Source organism: Pristiophorus japonicus, chromosome 4 (genome assembly GCF_044704955.1).
Source record: "Pristiophorus japonicus isolate sPriJap1 chromosome 4, sPriJap1.hap1, whole genome shotgun sequence".
In the NCBI taxonomy this organism is placed as follows: domain Eukaryota; kingdom Metazoa; phylum Chordata; class Chondrichthyes; family Pristiophoridae; genus Pristiophorus; species Pristiophorus japonicus.
Window position 1 is genome coordinate 4502707 of NC_091980.1, and position 22489 is coordinate 4525195.

The 22489-nt window shown below is 51.0% G+C and overlaps 1 protein-coding gene across 1 annotated transcript in view; it reads left to right on the top strand.

Annotated features, from left to right (window-relative positions):
* Window positions 1–14093: 14093 nt before the first annotated feature.
* mgat4b (alpha-1,3-mannosyl-glycoprotein 4-beta-N-acetylglucosaminyltransferase B) overlaps window positions 14094–22489 on the top strand; it is a 406613-nt gene continuing 398217 nt past the window's right edge. The window contains exon 1 of the mRNA XM_070877144.1: window positions 14094–14284. Coding sequence (XP_070733245.1) covers window positions 14194–14284 — 91 coding nt within the window. The 5' untranslated portion in view covers window positions 14094–14193. The remainder of the gene's footprint in view (window positions 14285–22489) is intronic.

The window sequence follows — 22489 nt, forward strand, 5'->3', positions numbered from 1 at the left end:
GGGTAACTCCCCTCCCCAATCAGTCATTGAAGTTTGGCATACAGGTACAGCAGGCGGTGAAGAAGGCAAATGGCATGTTGGCCTTCATAGCTAGAGGACTTGCGTATAGGAGCAGGGAGGTCTTACTGCAGTTGTACAGGGCCTTGGTGAGGCCTCACCTGGAATATTGTGTTCAGTTTTAGTCTCCTAATCTGAGGAAGGACGTTTTTGCTATTGAGGGAGTGCAGTGAAGGTTCACCAGTCTGATTCCCGGGATGGCAGGACTGACATATGAGGAGAGATTGGATCAACTGGGCTTGTATCCACTGGGATTTAGAAGAATGAGAGGGGATCTCATAGAAACATATATCATTCTGACGGGATTGGACAGATTAGAGGCAGAAAGAATATTCCTGTTGCTGGGGAGTTCCAGAACCAGGGGATATAGTCTAAGAATAAGGGTTAAGCCATTTAGGACTGAGATGAGGAGAAACTTCTTCACTCAGAGAGTGGTTAACCTGTGAAATTCTCTACCACAGAAAGTTATTGAGGCCAGTTCATTAGATATATTCAAGAGGGAGTTAGATATGGCCCTTACGGCCAAAGGGATCAAGGGGTATGGAGAGAAAGCAGGAAAGGGGTACTGAGGTGAATGATCAGCCATGATCTTATTGAATGGTGGTGCAGGCTCGAAGGGCCGAATGGCCTGCTCCTGCACCTAATTTCTATGTTTCTATGTTACTATGCTCTTCTTTGAAATAGTGCCATGGGATCTTTTACATCCACCTGAGAGGGCAGACCGGGCCTCGGTTTAACGTCTCATCCGAAAGACAGGAACAGAGTTTGTCTGAGTTTGTCCTGTTGCTAGGCGAAGGTTGTTACGCTGTGGGTTTTGTGGAAGGTGCGAGTGTCTTCAAATATTACACCGATTCTACAGCACAAGAACAGGATATTTGGCCCATTGGGTCTGTGCCGGGGTTTATGCTCCACACCAGCCCCCTCCCACCCCTCGCCATCTCACCCCATCACCATATCCTTCTATTCCTCTCTCCCTCATGTGTTTATCCAGCTTCCCCTTAAATACATCGATACTATTCACCTCAACCCCTCCCTGTGGCAGCAAGTTCCACATTCTCACCGCTCTCGAGGTAAAGAAGTTTCTCCTGAATTCCACATTGGGTTCATTACTGACTATCTTATATTGATGGTCTCTTAGTTATACTCTCTCTGTATCCACTCTATCGAAACCTTTCATCATTTTAAAGACTTCTTTTAGGTCACTCCTCAGCTTTCAAGGAAAAAGAGACCCAGCCTGTTCATTCTTTCCTGATAGGTAGAAGCTTGCATTTGAGGACCTTAGCCTAACGGACTGCAGCGGTTCAAGAAGGTGGCTCACCACCACCTTCTCAAGGGGCAATTAGGGATATGCTTCAAGGGGTATGGGGATTGGGCGGGAAAGTGGAGTTGAAGATCAGCCATGTCTTATTGATTGGCGGAGCAGGCTCGAGGGGCCGTATGGCCAACTCCTGCTCCTATTTCTTATGTTCTTTTCCTTGTGAATATTTTTTGCACCCTTTGCAATGCCTTTATATCCTTTTATACTGTGTCAGCCATGGCTCAGTGGGCAACAATCTCGCCTCTGAATCGGAAAGTCATGGGTTCATATCCCACTACAGGAACTTGAGCACAAAAATAAAGGCTGACACTCCAGTGTGGTGCTGAGGGTGTGCTGCACTGTCGGAGGTGCTGTCCTTCAGATGAGACGTTAAACCGAGGCCCCGGCTGCTCTCTCTGGTGGATATAAAAGATCCCATGGCACTATTTCGAAGAAGAGTAGGGGAGTTATCCCCAGTGTCCTGGGGCCAATATTTATCCTTCAATCAACATAACAAAAACAGATTATCTGGTCATTTATCACATTGCTGTTTGTGGGAGCTTGCTGTGCGCAAGTTGGCTATCGTGTTTCCCATATTACAACAGTGACTACATTCCAAAAGTATTTCATAGATTATAGGGGATAGAGTATAAAAGCAGAGAAGTTCTGCTACAACTGTACAGGGTATTGGTAAGGCCACATCTAGAGTACTGTGTATAGTTTTGGTCTCTGTATTTAAGGAGGGATATACCTGCATTGGAGGCTGTTCAGAGACGGTTCACTAGGTTGATTCTGAGGGGTTGACTTGTAAAGATAGGTTGAGCAGGTTGGGCCTATACACAATGGAGTTCAGAAGAATGAGGGGATCTTATTGAAACATGTAACATAATGAGGGGGCTCGACAAGGTGGATGCAGAGAGGATATTTCCACTCATAGGGGAAACTAAAACTAGGGGACATAGTCTCTGAATAAGGGCCCGCCGATTTAGAACTGAGATGAGGAGAAATTTCTTCTCTCAGAGGGTTGCAAATCTGTGGAATTCTCCGCCCCAGAGAGCTGTGGAGGCTGGGTCATTGAATATATTTAAGACAGAGATAGACAGATTTTTGAGCAATAAGGGAGTAAAGGGTTATGGCGACCAGGCAGGGAAGTGGAACTGAGTCCGTGATCTTATTGAATGGAGGAGCAGGAGTAGGCCATTTGGCCCCTCGAGCCAGAGGCTCGAGGGGCCAAATAGCCGACTCCTGCTCCTATTTCTTATGTTTCTTATGTTCTTAGTTCCTTTGTATAGCTCCAGAGACAGTTGGAGAACTGTGCCAAGATCTTTCCAATGCCAACGAATGCCCCTTTAAACAGGTTTGTAAATTGATTCCTCAATCCATCGGATTCCATTCATGTTTTTAAAAAAATCAGATAACACTAATTGCCAATAAGCTAATTTATATTTTCAGCTCATCTGTGCAAACTTACAACTATACAAATAGATTGCTCTGAAGGATTATAGGCAATTAATTTAATTCTCGCCCAGAATACTAGTACTGTAAATGAACACGAGGCTCTCTGGCTTTACTGATTGAATTTATCAACTTTATTCATTAGAAATTGCAAAAGCACATATGGGTCTCCATTTGCCAAGACTCTTCCGCACCCCACCCTCCAATTGGTAATAAAGGTCCTATTTTCCTTGCCCCGGATTTTTGCGGTCAGTGGCAAACGGATGGTGCCCTCACCTTCTGTGAGCTTTTGCATTGGAACATGTGGTAATAAAAATCCATTTCAGCATGGCGCCCTCTCATCATCATAGGCAGTCCCTCGAAGCGAGGATGACTTGCTTCCACGCCAAAAAGGATGAGTTCACAGGTGTTTCAATGAAGGACCTAATATTCCGGATCCTGAACTACATCCTGAAGGGTGGAAGATGCCTGTGGGTGGATTTTTTTAACGTGGGGTGACCGTTGCACACCAGCCACCACACGGGGCTTGACAGAGCGAGGTCTTGGTCCAGTGGCAAGGGTTAACCAGGACGACTGGAGACCAGCTCTGTTGCACGGACCTAGTGCGCGCACATATCGCAGTGTGGGCTGGTCCGTGCTGCCCCTGGGCCCTTGCCTCTTCTGGGCACAGAACTCACGCCTCTCCTGTCTCTGGTCACTAACCTCTACAAACTCTTGCCGCTCCTTCGCCCCTCCTGCTGTGCCTGCCCGCACTGCAATCAGTGACCTGGCTTCGCAGCCGTCGCCCTCCTGCAGTGGTATGCAGCTGCACGCTACTTCCTCTGATGGCCCCGGCCGGCTGATGGTCTTGCAGGCAGGGAACGTGCCGATTTCAGGGCCGGGCCGCTGCACGCTGCTCCCTCTAATGCAGCCTTCCAATCACAGTAAATCCTCTTCACCTCTACAGGGGATCTAGGCGCCTGACTGCACAGGGCAAGCATCGCCATGTCTCCTCAACCAATCAGATTGAAGAATTCTCACTGAGCCATGCAGAGTCTAAACCAGGAAGTATAAGTTAGAATATTTAATTCAAAGCAACACTCAAAGCAACATTAGGAGTTAGATATAGTCCTTACTACTAGGGGGATCAAGGGGTATGGCGAGAAAGCAGGAATGGGGTACTGAGGTTGCATGATCAGCCATGAACTCATTGAATGGCGGTGCAGGCTCGAAGGGCCGAATGGCCTACTCCTGCGCCTATTTTCTATGTTTCTATGTTTCTATTATGTACAGAAAGCAAAATAAAGAGAGGGAAAGAAAGATGGGATTAAGAGAGATAAAAGCGACAGAAAGAAAATGTTTACATTTATAATTAAAAATCTCTTTTTAAATCTCCAACAATAATTAAAATCTGAAGGAATGAGACTCCACACATGTAAATTTAATTTTTTTTTTTTCTTCTAATTTTCAATGCCAGAGAGATTGTTTGGTAGTAATTAAGAATTATCATGCCATTAAAAACACATTTACACGAGAATGGACAAGGCTAACTTTTTCAGGCATGTTTAGTGGCTATCTCGTGGGTAAGTACAGCAACTTCATGTGTTTGAATACCGTGTGTCACGGCGAGATATTGTTTTATAGCCAATGTTGCCCTCATTTTTGGAGGGGGCCATGCAGCCCCATTAACAGGCTGCGCGGTCCATTTGAACCTCTGCGCATGCCCGGCTTTTTGCATCGTGACCTGCGCGGGACCTCCAGACGGCTGCACGGGACCTGGAGACAGCTGCATGGGACCTGGAGACGGCTGCACGGGACCTGGAGACGGCTGCATGGGACCATGAGACGGCTGCACTGGACCTGGAGACCGCTGCATGGGACCGCGAGCTGGCTGCACGGGGCCTGGGGACGGCTGCATGGGCCCTGGAGGTGGCTGCATGGGACCTGGGGACGGCTGCATGGGTCCTGGGGGTGGCTGCATGGGACCTGGGGACGGCTGCACGGGACCGCGCGATGGCTGCACGGGACCTCGAGACAGCTGCATGGGACCTGGAGATGGCTGCACAGGATCGCGAGACGGCTGCACGGGACCTGGAGATGGCTGCATGGGACCGCGAGACGGCTGCACCGGACCACGAGACAGCTGCAAGGGACTACGAGACGGCTGCACAGGACCATGAGATGTCTGCACAGGACCACGAGACAGCTGCAAGGGACTACGAGACGGCTGCACAGGACCATGAGACGTCTGCACAGGACCACGAGACAGCTGCAAGGGACTACGAGACGGCTGCACAGGACCATGAGCCGGCTGCACGGGACCACGAGACAGCTGCAAGGGACTATGAGCCGGCTGCACGGGACCACGGGACTGCTGCAAGGGACTACGAGACGGCCACACGGGACCTCGAGACAGCTGCACGGGACCATGAGACGGCTGCACGGGACCATGAGACGGCTGCAAGGGACTACGAGACGGCTACACGGGACCTCGAGACAGCTGCACGGGACCATGAGATGGCTGCACGGGACCATGAGATGGCTGCACGGGACCATGAGACGGCTGCAAAGGACTACGAGGCGGCTGCAAGGGACTACAAGACGGCTACACGGGACCTCGAGACGGCTACACGGGACCTCGAGATGGCTGCAAAGGACTACGAGGCAGCTGCACAGGACCTGGCGACGGCTCTGTGACCGCACAGCGTAAAGGGGCCGTTGGTAATAGTGCAGCTTCTGGAGGAGCGGGGCAGGTCAGACAGCAATTTCCTGATTTCCGCGATTAACTGCGCAAGTGCAGTTGCTGTCCAATTAACTTTTGAATAATGGTGAGCGCCGATACCTTTGTGATTATTTTTTAACCACAAACTCCCAGGCCATTGTGCAAGACACCATCAATATTGAAAAGTTTACGAGAGAAGACGGTAAAAAGGAAAGTTATTTTCTCTCCGCTTGGAATGAAACGATGATTGAGCTGGTTGTAAGCTTTCCTCTGATGTGAAGTCCTGACAAACATCTCAGAGGGTTGAGAATCTGTGGAATTCTCTGCCCCAGAGAGCTGTGGAGGCTGGGTTATTGAATATATTTCATCCCCATCATAGACAGTCCCTCGGAATTGAGGAAGACTTGCTTCCACTCCTAAAGTGAGTTCTCTGGTGGCTGAACAGTCCAATACGAGAGCCACAGACCCTGTTACAGGTGGGACAGACATTCATTGAGGGAAGGGGGGGAGGGGTGGGACTGATTTGCCGCCACCACCTTCTCAAGGGGCAATTAGGGATATGCTTCAAGGGGTATGGGGATTGGGCGGGAAAGTGGAGTTGAAGATCAGCCATGTCTTATTGATTGGCGGAGCAGGCTCGAGGGGCCGTATGGCCAACTCCTGCTCCTATTTCTTATGTTCTTTTCCTTGTGAATATTTTTTGCACCCTTTGCAATGCCTTTATATCCTTTTATACTGTGTCAGCCATGGCTCAGTGGGCAACAATCTCGCCTCTGAATCGGAAAGTCATGGGTTCATATCCCACTACAGGAACTTGAGCACAAAAATAAAGGCTGACACTCCAGTGTGGTGCTGAGGGTGTGCTGCACTGTCGGAGGTGCTGTCCTTCAGATGAGACGTTAAACCGAGGCCCCGGCTGCTCTCTCTGGTGGATATAAAAGATCCCATGGCACTATTTCGAAGAAGAGTAGGGGAGTTATCCCCAGTGTCCTGGGGCCAATATTTATCCTTCAATCAACATAACAAAAACAGATTATCTGGTCATTTATCACATTGCTGTTTGTGGGAGCTTGCTGTGCGCAAGTTGGCTATCGTGTTTCCCATATTACAACAGTGACTACATTCCAAAAGTATTTCATAGATTATAGGGGATAGAGTATAAAAGCAGAGAAGTTCTGCTACAACTGTACAGGGTATTGGTAAGGCCACATCTAGAGTACTGTGTATAGTTTTGGTCTCTGTATTTAAGGAGGGATATACCTGCATTGGAGGCTGTTCAGAGACGGTTCACTAGGTTGATTCTGAGGGGTTGACTTGTAAAGATAGGTTGAGCAGGTTGGGCCTATACACAATGGAGTTCAGAAGAATGAGGGGATCTTATTGAAACATGTAACATAATGAGGGGGCTCGACAAGGTGGATGCAGAGAGGATATTTCCACTCATAGGGGAAACTAAAACTAGGGGACATAGTCTCTGAATAAGGGCCCGCCGATTTAGAACTGAGATGAGGAGAAATTTCTTCTCTCAGAGGGTTGCAAATCTGTGGAATTCTCTGTGGAGGCTGGGTCATTTTCCAACATTCCATGGACTCTGGATCAGTTCCTATGGATTGGAGGGGAGCTAATGTAACCCCACGTTTTAAAAAAAGAGGGAGAGAGAAAACAGGGAATTATAGACCGGTTAAGCCTGACATCGGTGGTGAGGAAAATGCTGGAATCAATTATTAAAGATGTAATAGCAGCGCATTTGGAAAGCAGTGACAGGATCGGTCCAAGTCAGCATGGATTTATGAAAGGGAAATCATGCTTGACAAATCTTCTAGAGTTTTTTGAGGATGTAACTAGTAGAATGGACAAGGGAGAACCAGTGGATGTGGTGTATTTGGACTTTCAAAAGGCTTTTGATAACGTCTAACACAAGAGATTAGTGTGCAAAATTAAGGCACATGGTATTGGGAGTAATGTATTGACGTGGATAGAGAACTGGTTGGCAGACAAGAAGCAAAGTGTGGGAATAAACGGGTCCTTTTCAGAATGGCAGGCAGTGAATAGTGAGGTGCCGCACAGGGTTCAGTGCTGGGACCCCAGCTATTTACAATATACATTAATGATTTAGACGAAGGAATTAAATGTAATATCTCCAAGTTTGCAGATGACACTAAGCTGGGTGGCAATGCGAGCTGCGAGGAGGATGCTAAGAGGCTGCAGGGGGACTTGGACAGGTTAGGTGAATGGGCAAATGTATGGCAGATGCAGTATAATGTGGATAAATGTGAGGTTATCCACTTTGGTAGCAAAAACAGGAAGGCAGTTTATTATCTGAATGGTGACAGATTAGTAAAAGGGGAGGTGCAACAAGACCTGGGTGTCATGGTACATCAGTCATTGAAGATAGGCATGCATGTACAGGCAGTAAAGAAAGCAAATGGCATGCTAGCCTTCATAGCGAGGGGATTTGAGTATCGGAACAGGGAGATCTTACTGCAGTTGTACAGGGCTATGGTGAGACCACACCTTGAGTATTGTGTGCAGTTTTGGTCTCCTAATCTGAGGAAGGACATTCTTGCTATTGAGGGAGTGCAGCGAAGGTTCACCAAACTGATTCCCGGGATGGCAGGACTGACATATGAGGAAATATTGGATCAGCTAGGCTTATACTCACTTGAATTTAGAAGAATGAGAGAGGATCTCATAGAAACTTATAAAATTCTGATGGGACTGGACAGGTTAGATGCAGGAAGAATGTTCCTGATGTTGGGGAAGTCCAGAACCAGGGGTCACCGTCTAAAGATAAGGGGTAAGCCATTTAGGACCGAGATGAGGAGCAACCTGTTCACCCAGGGAATTGTGAACCTGTGGAATTCTCTGCCACAGAAAGTTGTTGAGGCCAGTTTGTTGGACATATTCAAAAGGGAGTTAAATGTGGCCCTTAAGGCTAAAGGGATCAGGGGGTATGGAGAGAAGGCGGGAGTGGGGTACTGAGGTTGCATGATCAGCCATGATCATATTGAATGGCGCTGCAGGTTCGAAGGACCGAATGGCCTGCTCCTGCACCTATTTTCTATGTTTCGATGTTTCTGTGTGACCACTCGCAGAAAACCTTCTGGGCACTTAAGAAAAATCTGCATACGTTACAAAATCGGTGCAGAAAGACGCCATTGCGTTTAGCCAAAGTTTTGGAGGGAGTGAAGAAGGCAGACAATATGCATCATAAATCTTCATTTTTTTCAAAGTCAAGAGGGAGAAATTGGAAGTATAATGCAATTCTTGAATTTTTTCAAAGTACCACCCCACCACTGAACCTCTCCTCACCGGGCTCGAGGGTCGGAGCGTCGTTTGGGGGTCTATAATACATTCCCAGCAGTGTGATCGCCCCTTTTTTACTTTTCAATTCGACCCATATGGCCTCAGTATCCCTCTAACATATCATCCCTCCTCACCGCACTAATATTTTCTTTAATCAGTACCGCCTCCCCCCCCACCCCCCGCCTCTGCTTTTTACCCGACTCTCTATCTTGTCTAAAAATCCTGTAGCCAGGAATATTGATTTGCCAAACCTGCCCCTCTTTCTGTAATGGCTATAATGTCACACTCCCAAGTGTCTACCTGTGCTCTTAGCTCATCCGCCTTATTCGCTATACTCCTTGCATTAAAGTATATACCATTCAGCACAGGGAGATCTTCTTGCTTAGTACTAAGCCCTGTTTCCCCATCTTACAGATTCGCTTTCTAGATTCTTGCTATCCAATTTCTGCTTTACTTCAGTTAGAATTTAAAATATATATTTTATTCAAAATGTTAACACTTGTTTGTACTTAACTTAACTTTAATAAAAATAAACTTTAAAGAATTCAGTTGAGATCACTTACACACTTTAAGAACACTTACAAACTTTTAAACTTGTAAATTAACATCACTTACAAAATACTTTTAATTTAAGAACAGTTACAACAGTAACAACAACAATAACAGCAACAACTGCAGCAAACAAAGGCTGCAGCCATCTCTCCTCCACCTTATTCTAAGACCGCCCGCTCCACCCCTATCCTTAGGCGATGGCGCAGTGTTTCTGGTGTCCAGGAGTGATCGCATAAGGTGCTCTCTCATTGCCATCGTCTGAAGCACATCTGTTAGATCCCAATGGGACCTCAAGAGGGCGCTCTCCTTCCACTCCTCACCCTGGGTGAGGCTCACAGCATCCCAGTGGGACCCGCAGCCTGGGACGGTGGGGCAGTGGGTGAGGTTCACTGCATCCCAGTTGGACCCGCAGCCTGGGACGGTGGGGCAGTGGGTGAGGTTCACTGCATCCCACTACTGGGACCCTCAGCATTGGACGGTGGGACCCTGGGTGTGGCTCGCTGTATCTCATTGGGACCCTCAGCCTGGGACGGTGGGGCAGTGGGTGAGGTTCACTGCATCCCACTGGGACCCTCAGCATTGGACGGTGGGGCAGTGGGTGAGGTTCACTGCATCCCACTGGGACCCTCAGCATTGGACGGTGGGGCAGTGGGTGAGGTTCACTGCATCCCACTGGGACCCTCAGCATTGGACGGTGGGGCAGTGGGTGAGGTTCACTGCATCCCACTGGGACCCTCAGCATTGGACGGTGGGACCCTGGGTGTGGCTCGCTGTATCCCACTGGGACCCTCAGCATCGGACGGTGGAGCCCTGGGTGTGGCTCGCTGTATCCCACTGGGACCCTCAGCATCGGACGGTGGGACCCTGGGTGTGGCTCGCTGTATCCCACTGGGACCCTCAGCATTGGACGGTGGGGCCCTGGGTGTGGCTCGCTGTATCCCACTGGGACCCTCAGCATTGGACGGTGGGGCCCTGGGTGTGGCTCGCTGTATCCCACTGGGACCCTCAGCGTCGGACGGTGGGACCCTGGGTGTGGCTCGCTGTATCCCACTGGGACCCTCAGCATTGGACGGTGGGACCCTGGGTGTGGCTCGCTGTATCCCACTGGGACCCTCAGCATTGGACGGTGGGGCCCTGGGTGTGGCTCGCTGTATCCCACCGGGACCCTCAGCATTGGACGGTGGGGCCCTGGGTGTGGCTCGCTGCATCCCATTGGGACCCTCAGCATTGGACGGTGGGACCCTGGGTGTGGCTCGCTGCGCCCCACTGGGACCCTCAGCATTGGACGGTGGGGCCCTGGGTGTGGCTCGCTGCGCCCCACTGGGACCCTCAGCATTGGACGGTGGGACCCTGGGTGTGGCTCGCTGTATCCCACTGGGACCCTCAGCCTCGGACAGTGTAAAACCATGAAATGTCCCAACACTCATACCACTCAGGAAAGGGGCTGGCACCTCAATGGGTGGCACCAGTACCTCCTCCTGAGTGAGTACAAGAGTGGGGGCTTCATCCTTGGAAGGTGGGATTGGAAGACGTTCTCCTCTTTAGGCTCATCCGCGTCTGAATCTTCTTCTGCATTGGCTTCAGCCTCGTCAGGGCTGGCCTCAAGTTCTACAAAATATAACAGAACAGACAAATAGTTAGCAGTAGGGGAGGGGGCAGGGTGGGTGGCACGAGTAGGCTCACACAGCTCAGACAGCAGGCTCATTTGAAGGACCACAATGAATGATAGCACACTGCATCAACCGAAGCGTCGCTGATGGAGGCATCCCCAAGAACCGAAACATGGCTAGCCCGCGCAGTACTTAACATCTAGCAAAGCCAGACTGTGGAATTTGCAGGACTTACCCTTTCCCTTGAGTGTGGGCCCAGCTTCTGCAGCGGTGGTTGCTTTTCTCCAGGCAGGACCCGTCAAAGCAGTGACCCTGTCTTCCAAGGGTGTCAGTGGGTCAGGATTGCCGGGCCTCCTCCTGTTCGAGTTCTCTCTCTTTTTTGTTGTGGGCCACCTTCCACTGCGAAGATGAAAATATAACTTTTTAGAGAGGGTGTCTTTCTGCTGGGTGGACATACAGATGGTCACATTTACATTTACAATTGCAATTCCAGTGAATAAATGAAAATATTACTTACACTAACTGCTTGACCAAGGTCCTGCCACTTCTTTTTGCACTGGCCTCCAGACCTCGGGATGGTCACCATTGCACAGTAATCTTCTGCAAGTTGGTTCCAGTGTTTCTCCATTTCTATTGGTGAATCTTTTTTCTTCGGCCACCTGAGGAAAAGAGTGTTCGAAGACCAGGGCCTCAAATCTGCCACCAAGCTCATGGTCTACAGGGCTGTAGAAATACCCACCCCTCCTATTTGGCTCAGAGACATGGACCATGTACAGTAGACACCTCAAGTTGCTGGAGAGATACCACCAATGATGTCTCCGCAAGATCCTAAAAAACCCCTGGGAGGACAGACGCACCAACGTTAGCGTCCTCGACCAGGCCAACATCCCCAGCATTGAAGATCAGCTCCGCTGGGCAGGCCAAATTGTCTGCATGCCAGACACAAGACTCCCAAAGCAAGTGCTCTATTCGGAACTCCTTCACGGCAAACGAGCCAAAGGTGGGCAGAGGAAACGTTACAAGGGACACCCTCAAAGCCTCCCTGATAAAGTGCAACATCCCCACCGACACCTGGGAGTCCCTGGCCAAAGACCGCCCTAAGTGGAGGAAGAGCATCCGGGAGGGCACTGAGCACCTCGAGTCTCATCGCCGAGAGCACGCAGAAACCAAGCGCAGGCAGCGGAAGGAGCGTGTGGCAAACCAGTCCCACCCTCCCCTTCCCTCAACCACTGTCTGTCCCACCCTGTGACAGAGACTGTGATTCTCGTATTGCACTGTTCAGCCACCTAAGGACTCATTTTAAGAGTGGAAGCAAGTCTTCCTCGATTCCAAGAGATTGCCTATGATGATGATGATGAATCTTGTGAAAGTTGGTTCCAGTGTTTCTTCATTTCTATTCGTGAAACTTTTATTTGACCTCTGCTAGTGTCCAGCTCGTGCCATCTGGCCTCAATTACAGTAACCAGGACCTCCACTTCGTCCTGTGGGAAATTCTTAGTTCTTGAGCCGCGTTGCATATTGCAGCTTTGATTTTTTCCACTCAGAATAAAAGTTCTCACACACCACTGGCTCTTTAAAAATGGCTGAATGCAGACCGGGAGGTGTACTGGGCATGCGCGCCCGTACCAGTCACGTAGAAAATGTTTTTTTTTTTTTGCACATGTGCAGAAGGTGGGGGTGGGGGCTACGTTTTTTTGGCGCAGACCTTAGGCTCCACCCCTCAAAGCTAAAGGACAGGCTTCGCAGCGACAATTTCAAAAATTAGAACGGGGAAATTTTTTTTTTTTAGTGTCGCTGGGCCCCACAAAATGGGCATAACTCTTGAAATACACCAAAAAATGGCATTGGGGAAAACTGAGCCCAGAGAGTTGTGGATTCAAGTCCCACACCAGCAGTGCTGAGGGAGTGTTGCACTGTCAGAGGGGCAGTACTGAGGGAACGCTGCACTATCGGAGGGGCAGTACTGAGGGAACATTGCACTGTGGGAGGGCAGTACTGAGGGAACGCTGCACTGTCGGAGGGGCAGTACTGAGGGAACGCTGCACTGTCGGAGGGGCAGTACTGAGGGAACGCTGCACTGTCGGAGGGGCAGTACTGAGGGAATGCTGCACTGTGGGAGGGCAGTACTGAGGGAACGCTGCACTGTCGGAGGGGCAGTACTGAGGGAATGCTGCACTGTGGGAGGGCAGTACTGAGGGAACGCTGCACTGTCGGAGGGGCAGTACTGAGGGAGCGCTGCACTGTCGGAGGGGCAGTACTGAGGAAGTGCTGCACTGTTGGAGAGGCCGTACTGAAGACTGCCGCAGTGTTAGAGGGGCATACTGAGGGAGCGCTGCACTGTCAGAGGAGCCGTCTTTCTGATGAGATGTTAAAGCGAGGCCCCATCTGCTCTCTCAGGTGGACATAAAAGATCCCACGGCACTATTCTGAAGAAGAACAGGGGAGTTATCCCTGATGTCCTGAGCCAATATGTGTCCCTCAATCAACATAACGAAACAAATTTTCTGGACGTTGTTACATTGCTGTTTGTGGGAGCTTGCTGTGCGCAAATTGGCTGCTATGTTTCCTACATTACAACAGTGACTACACTCCAAAAGTACTTCAGTGGCTTTGGGACGTCCGGTGGTTGTGAAAGGCGCTATAAAAATGCAAGTCTTTCTTTCTTACTCTCTGTTTTGTGATGCTTTGCTGTTGTATGTGACAACTTTTGGCAATTCTGTATGCCCTTTGCTTTAGTTTTATGCTGGCCCCTTCGCTCTTTGGTTGTCCATGGCTGATTTTGGGGTGGGGTGGGGTGGGGGGCAAGTTGCCTATCACGATGCATACTCTTTTTAATTCATTTTTTTTTAATCCAGCAATTTGTTTTTATGCATCTTGGCCAGACACCTCAGGGTGGGGTGAGGGGGAACGAGCGCGCATGCGCCCCTTTAATAATAAAAATGTGAACCGACCGAGCGAGCGGAGAACCACAAAATCAATCACACCCCGACCAGAGAAAATAGTCCGGCCCTGCCCCGGATCTCCCTCCGCTGGGTGACGGGCCGACGCATTGCGTCACCGCGCACGCCGCCTCGCCGCCTCCTGCGGCCGGCAGGGTCCGCGGCGTGTGTCGGCCAAATAGTGCAAGGAGGCGGCGCGGGAGCGGCGGGACCGCGGGCAGAGCGCGCTCCGGACCACAACCAGCCCACACTCACTCACCATGTCTGCCCGGTGAAATGAGGCTCCGCAATGGCACTGTTGTGACGGCCGTGGTGTTGTGCGGGGTGCTCTCCGTGTCCTGGTACGCGGCGTTCTCCGCCCAGAAAGGTGAGACCCTCAGAGGGGACTAAAGTGTCAGCGCGCGCCGGCCCGGGCCCTCCCCTCCCCTCACCTCATCCCACCTCATCCCACCTCACCTCACCTCATCCCATCCCTCCTCACCTCATCCCATCCCTCCTCACCTCATCCCATCCCTCCTCCCCTCATCCCATCCCTCCTCCCCTCATCCCATCCCTCCTCACCTCATCCCATCCCTCCTCACCTCATCCCATCCCTCCTCCCCTCATCCCACCTCACCTCACCTCATCCCATCCCTCCTCCCCTCATCCCATCCCTCCTCACCTCATCCCTCCTCACCTCACCTCATCCCTCCTCCCCTCATCCCACCTCACCTCACCTCATCCCATCCCTCCTCCCCTCACCTCATCCCACCTCATCCCATCCCTCCTCACCTCATCCCATCCCTCCTCACCTCATCCCATCCCTCCTCACCTCACCTCATCCCATCCCTCCTCCCCTCATCCCATCCCTCCTCATCTCATCCCATCCCTCCTCACCTCATCCCATCCCTCCTCACCTCATCCCATCCCTCCTCACCTCATCCCATCCCTCCTCCCCTCATCCCATCCCTCCTCACCTCATCCCATCCCACCTCACCTCATCCCATCCCTCCTCACCTCATCCCATCCCTCCTCACCTCATCCCATCCCTCCTCACCTCATCCCTCCTCACCTCATCCCATCCCTCCTCACCTCACCTCATCCCTCCTCACCTCATCCCATCCCTCCTCACCTCATCCCATCCCTCCCCTCATCCCATCCCTCCTCCCCTCATCCCATCCCTCCTCACCTCATCCCATCCCTCCTCACCTCATCCCATCCCTCCTCACCTCACCTCATCCCATCCCATCCCTCCTCCCCTCATCCCATCCCTCCTCCCCTCATCCCATCCCTCCTCACCTCATCCCATCCCACCTCACCTCATCCCATCCCTCCTCACCTCATCCCATCCCTTCTCCCCTCATCCCATCCCTCCTCACCTCATCCCATCCCACCTCACCTCATCCCATCCCTTCTCCCCTCATCCCATCCCTCCTCACCTCATCCCATCCCACCTCACCTCATCCCATCCCTCCTCACCTCATCCCATCCCTCCTCACCTCATCCCTCCTCACCTCACCTCATCCCTCCTCACCTCACCTCATCCCTCCTCACCTCATCCCATCCCTCCTCCCCTCATCCCATCCCTCCTCATCTCATCCCATCCCACCTCACCTCACCTCATCCCATCCCTCCTCCCCTCATCCCATCCCTCCTCACCTCATCCCATCCCTCCTCACCTCATCCCATCCCTCCTCACCTCATCCCATCCCTCCTCACCTCACCTCATCCCTCCTCACCTCATCCCATCCCTCCTCACCTCCTCCCCTCATCCCATCCCTCCTCACCTCACCCCATCCCTCCTCACCTCACCCCATCCCTCCTCACCTCATCCCATCCCATCCCACCTCATCCCATCCCTCCTCACCTCATCCCATCCCTCCTCACCTCACCTCATCCCACCTCACCCCATCCCTCCTCACCTCATCCCTCCTCACCCCATCCCTCCTCACCTCATCCCTCCTCACCTCATCCCACCTCATCTCATCCCTCCTCACCTCATCCCACCTCACCTCATCCAACCTCATTCTATCCCAACCCATCCCTCCTCATCGCACCTCATCCCATCCCTCCTCATCCAACCTCGCCCAATCACACCTCACCCCATCCCAACCTTGCCTCATCCCACCTATTCCAACCGATCCCAACTCACTCCATCCCCATCCCACCCCAATCTGCAACATCTCCCCCCCTCCTCACCGACATCTCCCCCCCTCCTCACCGACATCTCCCCCCCTCCTCACTGACATCTCCCCCCCCTCACTGACATCTCCCCCCCTCACTGACATCTCCCCCCCTCACTGACATCTCCCCCCCCTCACTGACATCTCCCCCCCCTCACTGACATCTCCCCCCCCTCACTGACATCTCCCCCCCCTCACTGACATCTCCCCCCCCTCACTGACATCTCTCACCCCCTCACTGACATCTCCCCCTCCCTCACTGACATCTCCCCCCCCTCACTGACATCCCCCCCCCTCACTGACATCCCCCCCCCTCACTGACATCCCCCCCCCTCACTGACATCTCCCCCCCCCCCTCACCGACATCTCCCCCCCCTCACTGACATCCCCCCCCTCACTGACATCCCCCCCCTCACTGACATCTCCCCCCCCTCACCTACATCTCCCCCCCCCTCACCTACATCTCCCCCCCCCCTCACCGACATCTCCCCCCCCTCACCGACATCTCTCCCCCCCCCCCCCCTCACCGACATCTCCCCCCCTTCACCGACATCTCCCCCCCCCCCACCGACATCTCCCCCCCCCCCCACCGACATCTCCCCCCCCCCCCACCGACATCTCCCCCCCCCCTCACCGACATCTCCCCCCCCCCGACATCTCCCCCCCTCACCGACATCTGCCCCCCCCTCACCGACATCTCCCCCCCCCTCACCGACATCTCCCCCCCCCTCACTGACATCTCCCCCTCCCCTCACTGACATCTCCCTCCCCCCCCTCTCACCATCACCCCCCCCCACCGACATCCCCTCTCACCATCACCCCCCCCTCACCGACATCCCCTCCCCCCCCTCACCGACATCCCCTCTCACCATCACCCCCCCCCCCCTCACCGACATCCCCTCTCACATCACCCACCCCCCCCTCACCATCACCTTCACTTCCCTCCTCATCCTCCCAATATCTTATTCCCTAAATCTCTCCCCATTTATTCTCCCTTGTTTAAATGTTACCCTCCCGGAATAGCTCCGCGGTTGTTTGTGAAGGGTGTTAATGTTTTATTCCAGAGTGTTTTTTGTCCCCTTATCTCTCTTTGTGTGTGAGGTGCCGAGATGATTTGTACAAAAGAACCCTGAGGGTCTCCTCTATAGACCCCCCCCCCCCCCCCCCCCGCAAACCCAAGGGCAGCCTGTGTTTGTGCTAACGGTGTGCCGGGGATTAATAGCGTTTCTCCGGGAGGACATCAGCAAATATTCATCATCAATTCACTTTCAGCACCAAGCTGGTTTGTTTAATGTATTTGTTCCTGTCATCTCTGTCCCGCTCCCCCGAAGTGTTTGTCCTGCTTGAAACAATGAGATAACCAGTTGCTCAAGGGTCTGGATTTGCCATCGTGTGATATCAGTGTTATCTGCTCTGATTTTTGGGTGTTTCCGACGCAGGTTTCAACGTTTCAACGTTAACTTTGTAAGCTTGTTTTGATTTTGAAAACAAATCTGTTTACAGGAGGTGACTACATTGTAGCGGTAACCATAGTAACTTATGGCAGCTGTATAATTCTCTTGGGAACTGCTTTGTCTGAGTAATTGTCTTTCTTTATTGCATTTGGACCCATGCTTTTTTGGGGCCGGACTTGTGTTTAATGATGAGAGTTTAGTACATTAACAGAGATGAACTCGCCGCCTCCGACGCTTAAAGAAACTTTCTCCAATTTTCTCATTGTATTCGAGCGGTGTTCCAACGTGGTTGGACTTTCGAGTCGTTGACTGCAGACGGAACGAGGAAGGCTCGAAGCCTTTGTCCTTTGGAAGGATCAGTTAGAATTGTTCTGTCTGTGGGCTTCCAATGTCTAATCCCCCTCCACCAAGCCATTCTTGAAATCCCTGCTTTTAAAAAAAACAGTCTTATCAAGGCTCACCTGGTTTTGCGCGGAGTTAGATAATTTGATGCGTTTTATACAATTGAAGAGTCAAGGACCTGCACTGGGAGAGGTTCTGCTTTAAGTTGTTCTGGCACTTTTTAAATCGTTGGCTTTCAAACGGGACTTTTTTGTGTTGGGGGGTCGCCAGAGGAATGTTACAAGCATTTCAGGTTTGCATTTGTTGACTTTCTGGCATAGAATTTCGGGGGGCGGGGTCTCCTGTCAATATTTCTTTTGGGGGGGGGGGTTCATTCCCGACATACTAAAGTTTGTGAACTACTGTTTTAAATAATTCTGGATTAAAAACACAGAGAAATGTTTATAACAAGTGTCAGAAAGACACAGCATCGGAGAGAGCGAGAGAGAGAGCTGTAAATACACTCAACCTGCCGGTCAGTATCAGAATGAGATTGGTTGCAGGTTAATATTTCGGGTTTTCATCAGCTCTCTCGGATGCTGTGTCTTTCTGACACTAAGTTATAAACATTTCTCTTCCCACTGCACGCAGATAACTTGGTGTGGGGGAGGGAGAAGAATTTGATCGTGACGACTCCTGGAGCCAGCCCTCAGTTTGCCTGTTCGCATTACTAGCCTTTAAAATTGAAAGATTGAAGATTAAGGGTCGATATTATTTCCCTAGGATACCAATGCTCTGGTGGGATATTAGTTATATCTCATGGTTTATTTTCATTGTATCCTCGCTACATGCCTTGAAACCAAACTGAAACAGTGTGCCAGTTTATATTGTCACACGATCCTTTACAGCCAAAGAGATAAACAATTATATTGTATTTAAGATACATAAATTCATTCATCATTTCACACATTCAAGCCTATCATTTAAAAAATAATTTGAGTTGGTTCCCATCTTTTGGAGTGGTTGCATAAACGGCTTGAATTCCCTAGAATTTTCGAAGAATTTTGGGGTGATCTATTTGCTCAGTGCCAAATTTTGTTTAACCCTCCTGGGAAGCACCTTAAGAAGTTTTACTATGTTAAATACACAAAAAGAAAACAAAAAGTCTTGCATTTATATAGCCCCTTTCACGACTGTAGTGTATGTAGGCACCTTTAGTAATGACTCCACGAGGCAGTGTATGATACTTAAACTGTGCAGACCTGTAGTCCTTTATTTTCAGCTCCTGAGAGATGACAATAAGCTGTGAGTTCCCTTTTATACTGGGTTACCTGCCATGTGCAGGCAACCCCTAGATCTCCAGCAGCAGCACCCTCTGGTGTACCGGTAGGGTGTGTACAGTATAAGGGTACATTCAATGTGGCATAACAGTGTTACAGACATCACACAGTAAACAGGCATGCATACACAACAACAACCACCGGACGTCCCAAAGCGCTTTACAGCCAATGAAGTACTTTTGGAGTGTAGTCACTGTTGTAATGTGGGAAACACGGCAGCCAATTTGCGCACTGCAAGCTCCCACAAAGAGTAATGTGATAATGACCAGATAATCTGTTTTTGTTACGTAGATTGAGGGATAAATATTGGCCAGGATGCCGGGGATAACTCCCCTGCTCTTCGAAATAGTGCCGTGGGATCTTTTAGGTCCACCTGAGAGAGCAGACAGGGCCTCGGTTTAACGTCGGCACCTCCGACAGTCCAGCACTCCCCCTCCCCACACCCAGCGATCGCCCCTCCCCACACCCGGCGATCGCCCCTCCCAAACCTTCCACCCCGCAACACCCAGCGACCGCCCCTACTCCACCTTCCACCCCCCCACACCCAGCGATCGCCCCTCCCCCTCTCCACACCCGGCAATCGCCCCTCCCAAACCTTCCACCCCCCAACACCCAGCGACCGCCCCTACTCCACCTTCCACCCCCCCACACCCAGCGATCGCCCCTCCCAAACCTTCCACCCCCCCCACACCCAGCGATCGCCCCTCCCCCTCCCCACACCCAGTGATCGCTCCTCCCCCTCCCCACACCCAGCGATTGCCCCTCCCCCTCCACACACCCAGCGATCGCCCCTCCCCCCCCACACACCCAGCGATCGCTCCTCCCCCTCCCCACACCCAGTGATCGCCCCTCCCCACACCCGCCGATTGCCCATCCCCCACCTTCCACCCCCCACACCCGGCGATCGCCCATCTCCCCCTCCCCACACCCGGCAATCGCCCATCCCCTACCTCCCCCTCCCCACACCCGGCGATCGCCCCTCCCCCTCCCCACACCCGCCGATCGCCCCTCCCCCTCCCCCTACCCGCCGATCGCCCCTCCCCACACCGGCGATCGCCCCTCCCCCCTCCCAAACCTGCCGATCGCCCCCTCCCCACACCCGGCGATCGCCCCTCCCCCCTCCCAAACCTGCCGATCGCCCCCTCCCCCTACCCCCTTCCCCACACCCGGCGATCGCCCCTCCCCACACACATGCCGATAACCCCTGCCCCCCCCCCACACCCGGCGATCGCCCCTCCCCCCTCCCCACACACATGGCGATAACCCCTGCCCCACTCCCACCCCCCCCCACACCCGGTGATCACCCCCCCCCCCCACCCCCATTTCTCGCCATCCTCCCATCTGTCTATGTATCAAAAAGAAAAGGTTGTGGGTCAGAATAGTCTTTGAATTCGCAGCCAGCTGCGAAATGTGTATTTCATAAATTGTAGCAGTTGGAACAGGAACATACCAGCATAAAAAAAAAAGCACTGACAACTTTATTATTGGTTTCTCAAACTATCCTGGTTCTTTTGATAACAAGAGATGTCTTGCCCACTGAAATATTTTGTAATCCCTCCCACCCAGCAATGTTCCTTATCTGGAGAAAGGCTTCAAAGCATTGTATCACATCTGTTAGAGGGGTTGAGAGAGACAAGATCATTGTGATCTGTTTGTTGTGTTAGGTTTGTACAAATTGTGAGAGATGTATTGCATCCCTTGCAGCTTAAAGCTGTGTATATATATATATACTAATGACAAGAGCCCATTGATATCCCTGCTACAGCCAGGCCAGGTTTTCGAGGCAGTTGCTGGTCTTTTTTTCAGTGTGTGTGCGAATGTATCTGGTTGGGAAGAAAGCCAAACGGGCGAAGAATGTGATTGGCTTCCATCCAAGAGACAATCTACTAAAACTCAAGAGGTGGAGTAGATTTTCAACTTACCCTTGGGTGCAAAAATAGATGTTGAGGAATGTTTGCCCGTTTGAGAAACTGCCCAATTTTCAATTCTATTAATTTTAGTGTTGATGAAAATCAGGCGCTTTCGATAAGAGCGTAATCGCCCTGTAATGCCCGGCGGGCAAATTCAAAATGTATCTCCTCTTCGACTCTTCTGGAAATAGTGTTTGATGAAGTAATATTAATAAACACTTAAAAAAAAATTGTTTGGATAAAGGTTTGTAGGACAAGTGGTCTGAGGAACCTTGCTGCTGATAATCCTGTGCACAATCCTTGGGTTATACAGCAGCCCTGCAGTTTAAAGCTGTGCTTTATACAAATGACACGAGCGCAGTGCAGTCCATATTACAACCCAGTCCAGGTCTATAAAGTGGATACTCATCATTTTGGTGTGTGCGCGCCTGCGCGCCTGCGCGTGTGTCATCAGGGTAAAGAATGTGATTGGCTTCTTTCTGGGCCATGGTTTGCCTGTTCTAGAAACTGCCTGATTTTCAATTCTATTCAATTTAATGTTGATGAAAATTGGACGGTTTCGATAAGGGCGTAATCGACCTGCAACAGCCAGGTGTCAAATTGAAAATGTTTCCCCTGGTGCCTTCTACTTCTGGAAATAGTTTATTAACTGATGAATTAATTTAAATAAACAACTTTTTATATGTATATGTATTCTATATTTTGTGTATATATCTGTGTGTGATGTGGATATATATATATAGTGTTTCATATATATATATATGATAGTGTGTGTGCATATGTATATATATGCCCAGAAGAGGCGAGGGCCCAAGGGCAGCATGGGCCAGCCCACACTGCGATATGTGTGCGCACTAGGTCCATGCAGCAGAGTAGGTCTGCAGTCGTCCTGGTTTATCCTTGCCACTGGATAAAGGCCTAGCTCTGTCAAGCCCGTGTGGTGGCTAATGTGCAATGGTCACCACATGTTAAAAAAAATCCACGAACAGGCATCTTCCACCCCTGGAGTTCAGGACTGGAATGTTGGGTCCTTCATTGATACATCTATGAACTCATCCCTTTTGGTGTGAACGCAAGTCATCCTCGTTCGAGGGATCGCCTATGATGACTGATGTGTATATAGTGTGTGCATATGTATATATGTGTATATGGTGTGCGCATATGTGTATATGGTGTGTGTATATGGTGTGTGCATATGTCTATATATGTATATGGTGTGTGTGTGTGTATATATACACATAGTGCGTATGCGTGTGTGTTTATTGACAATGGTGTGCAGTATGCTTGGATTGGTGTAGCTGCAGCAACCTGAGTCCGCAGCAAGAATAAGGAACCGTGGATGAAGCAGGTTTCCTGATGTCGCTCCAGCCGTGATTTTGTCGAGG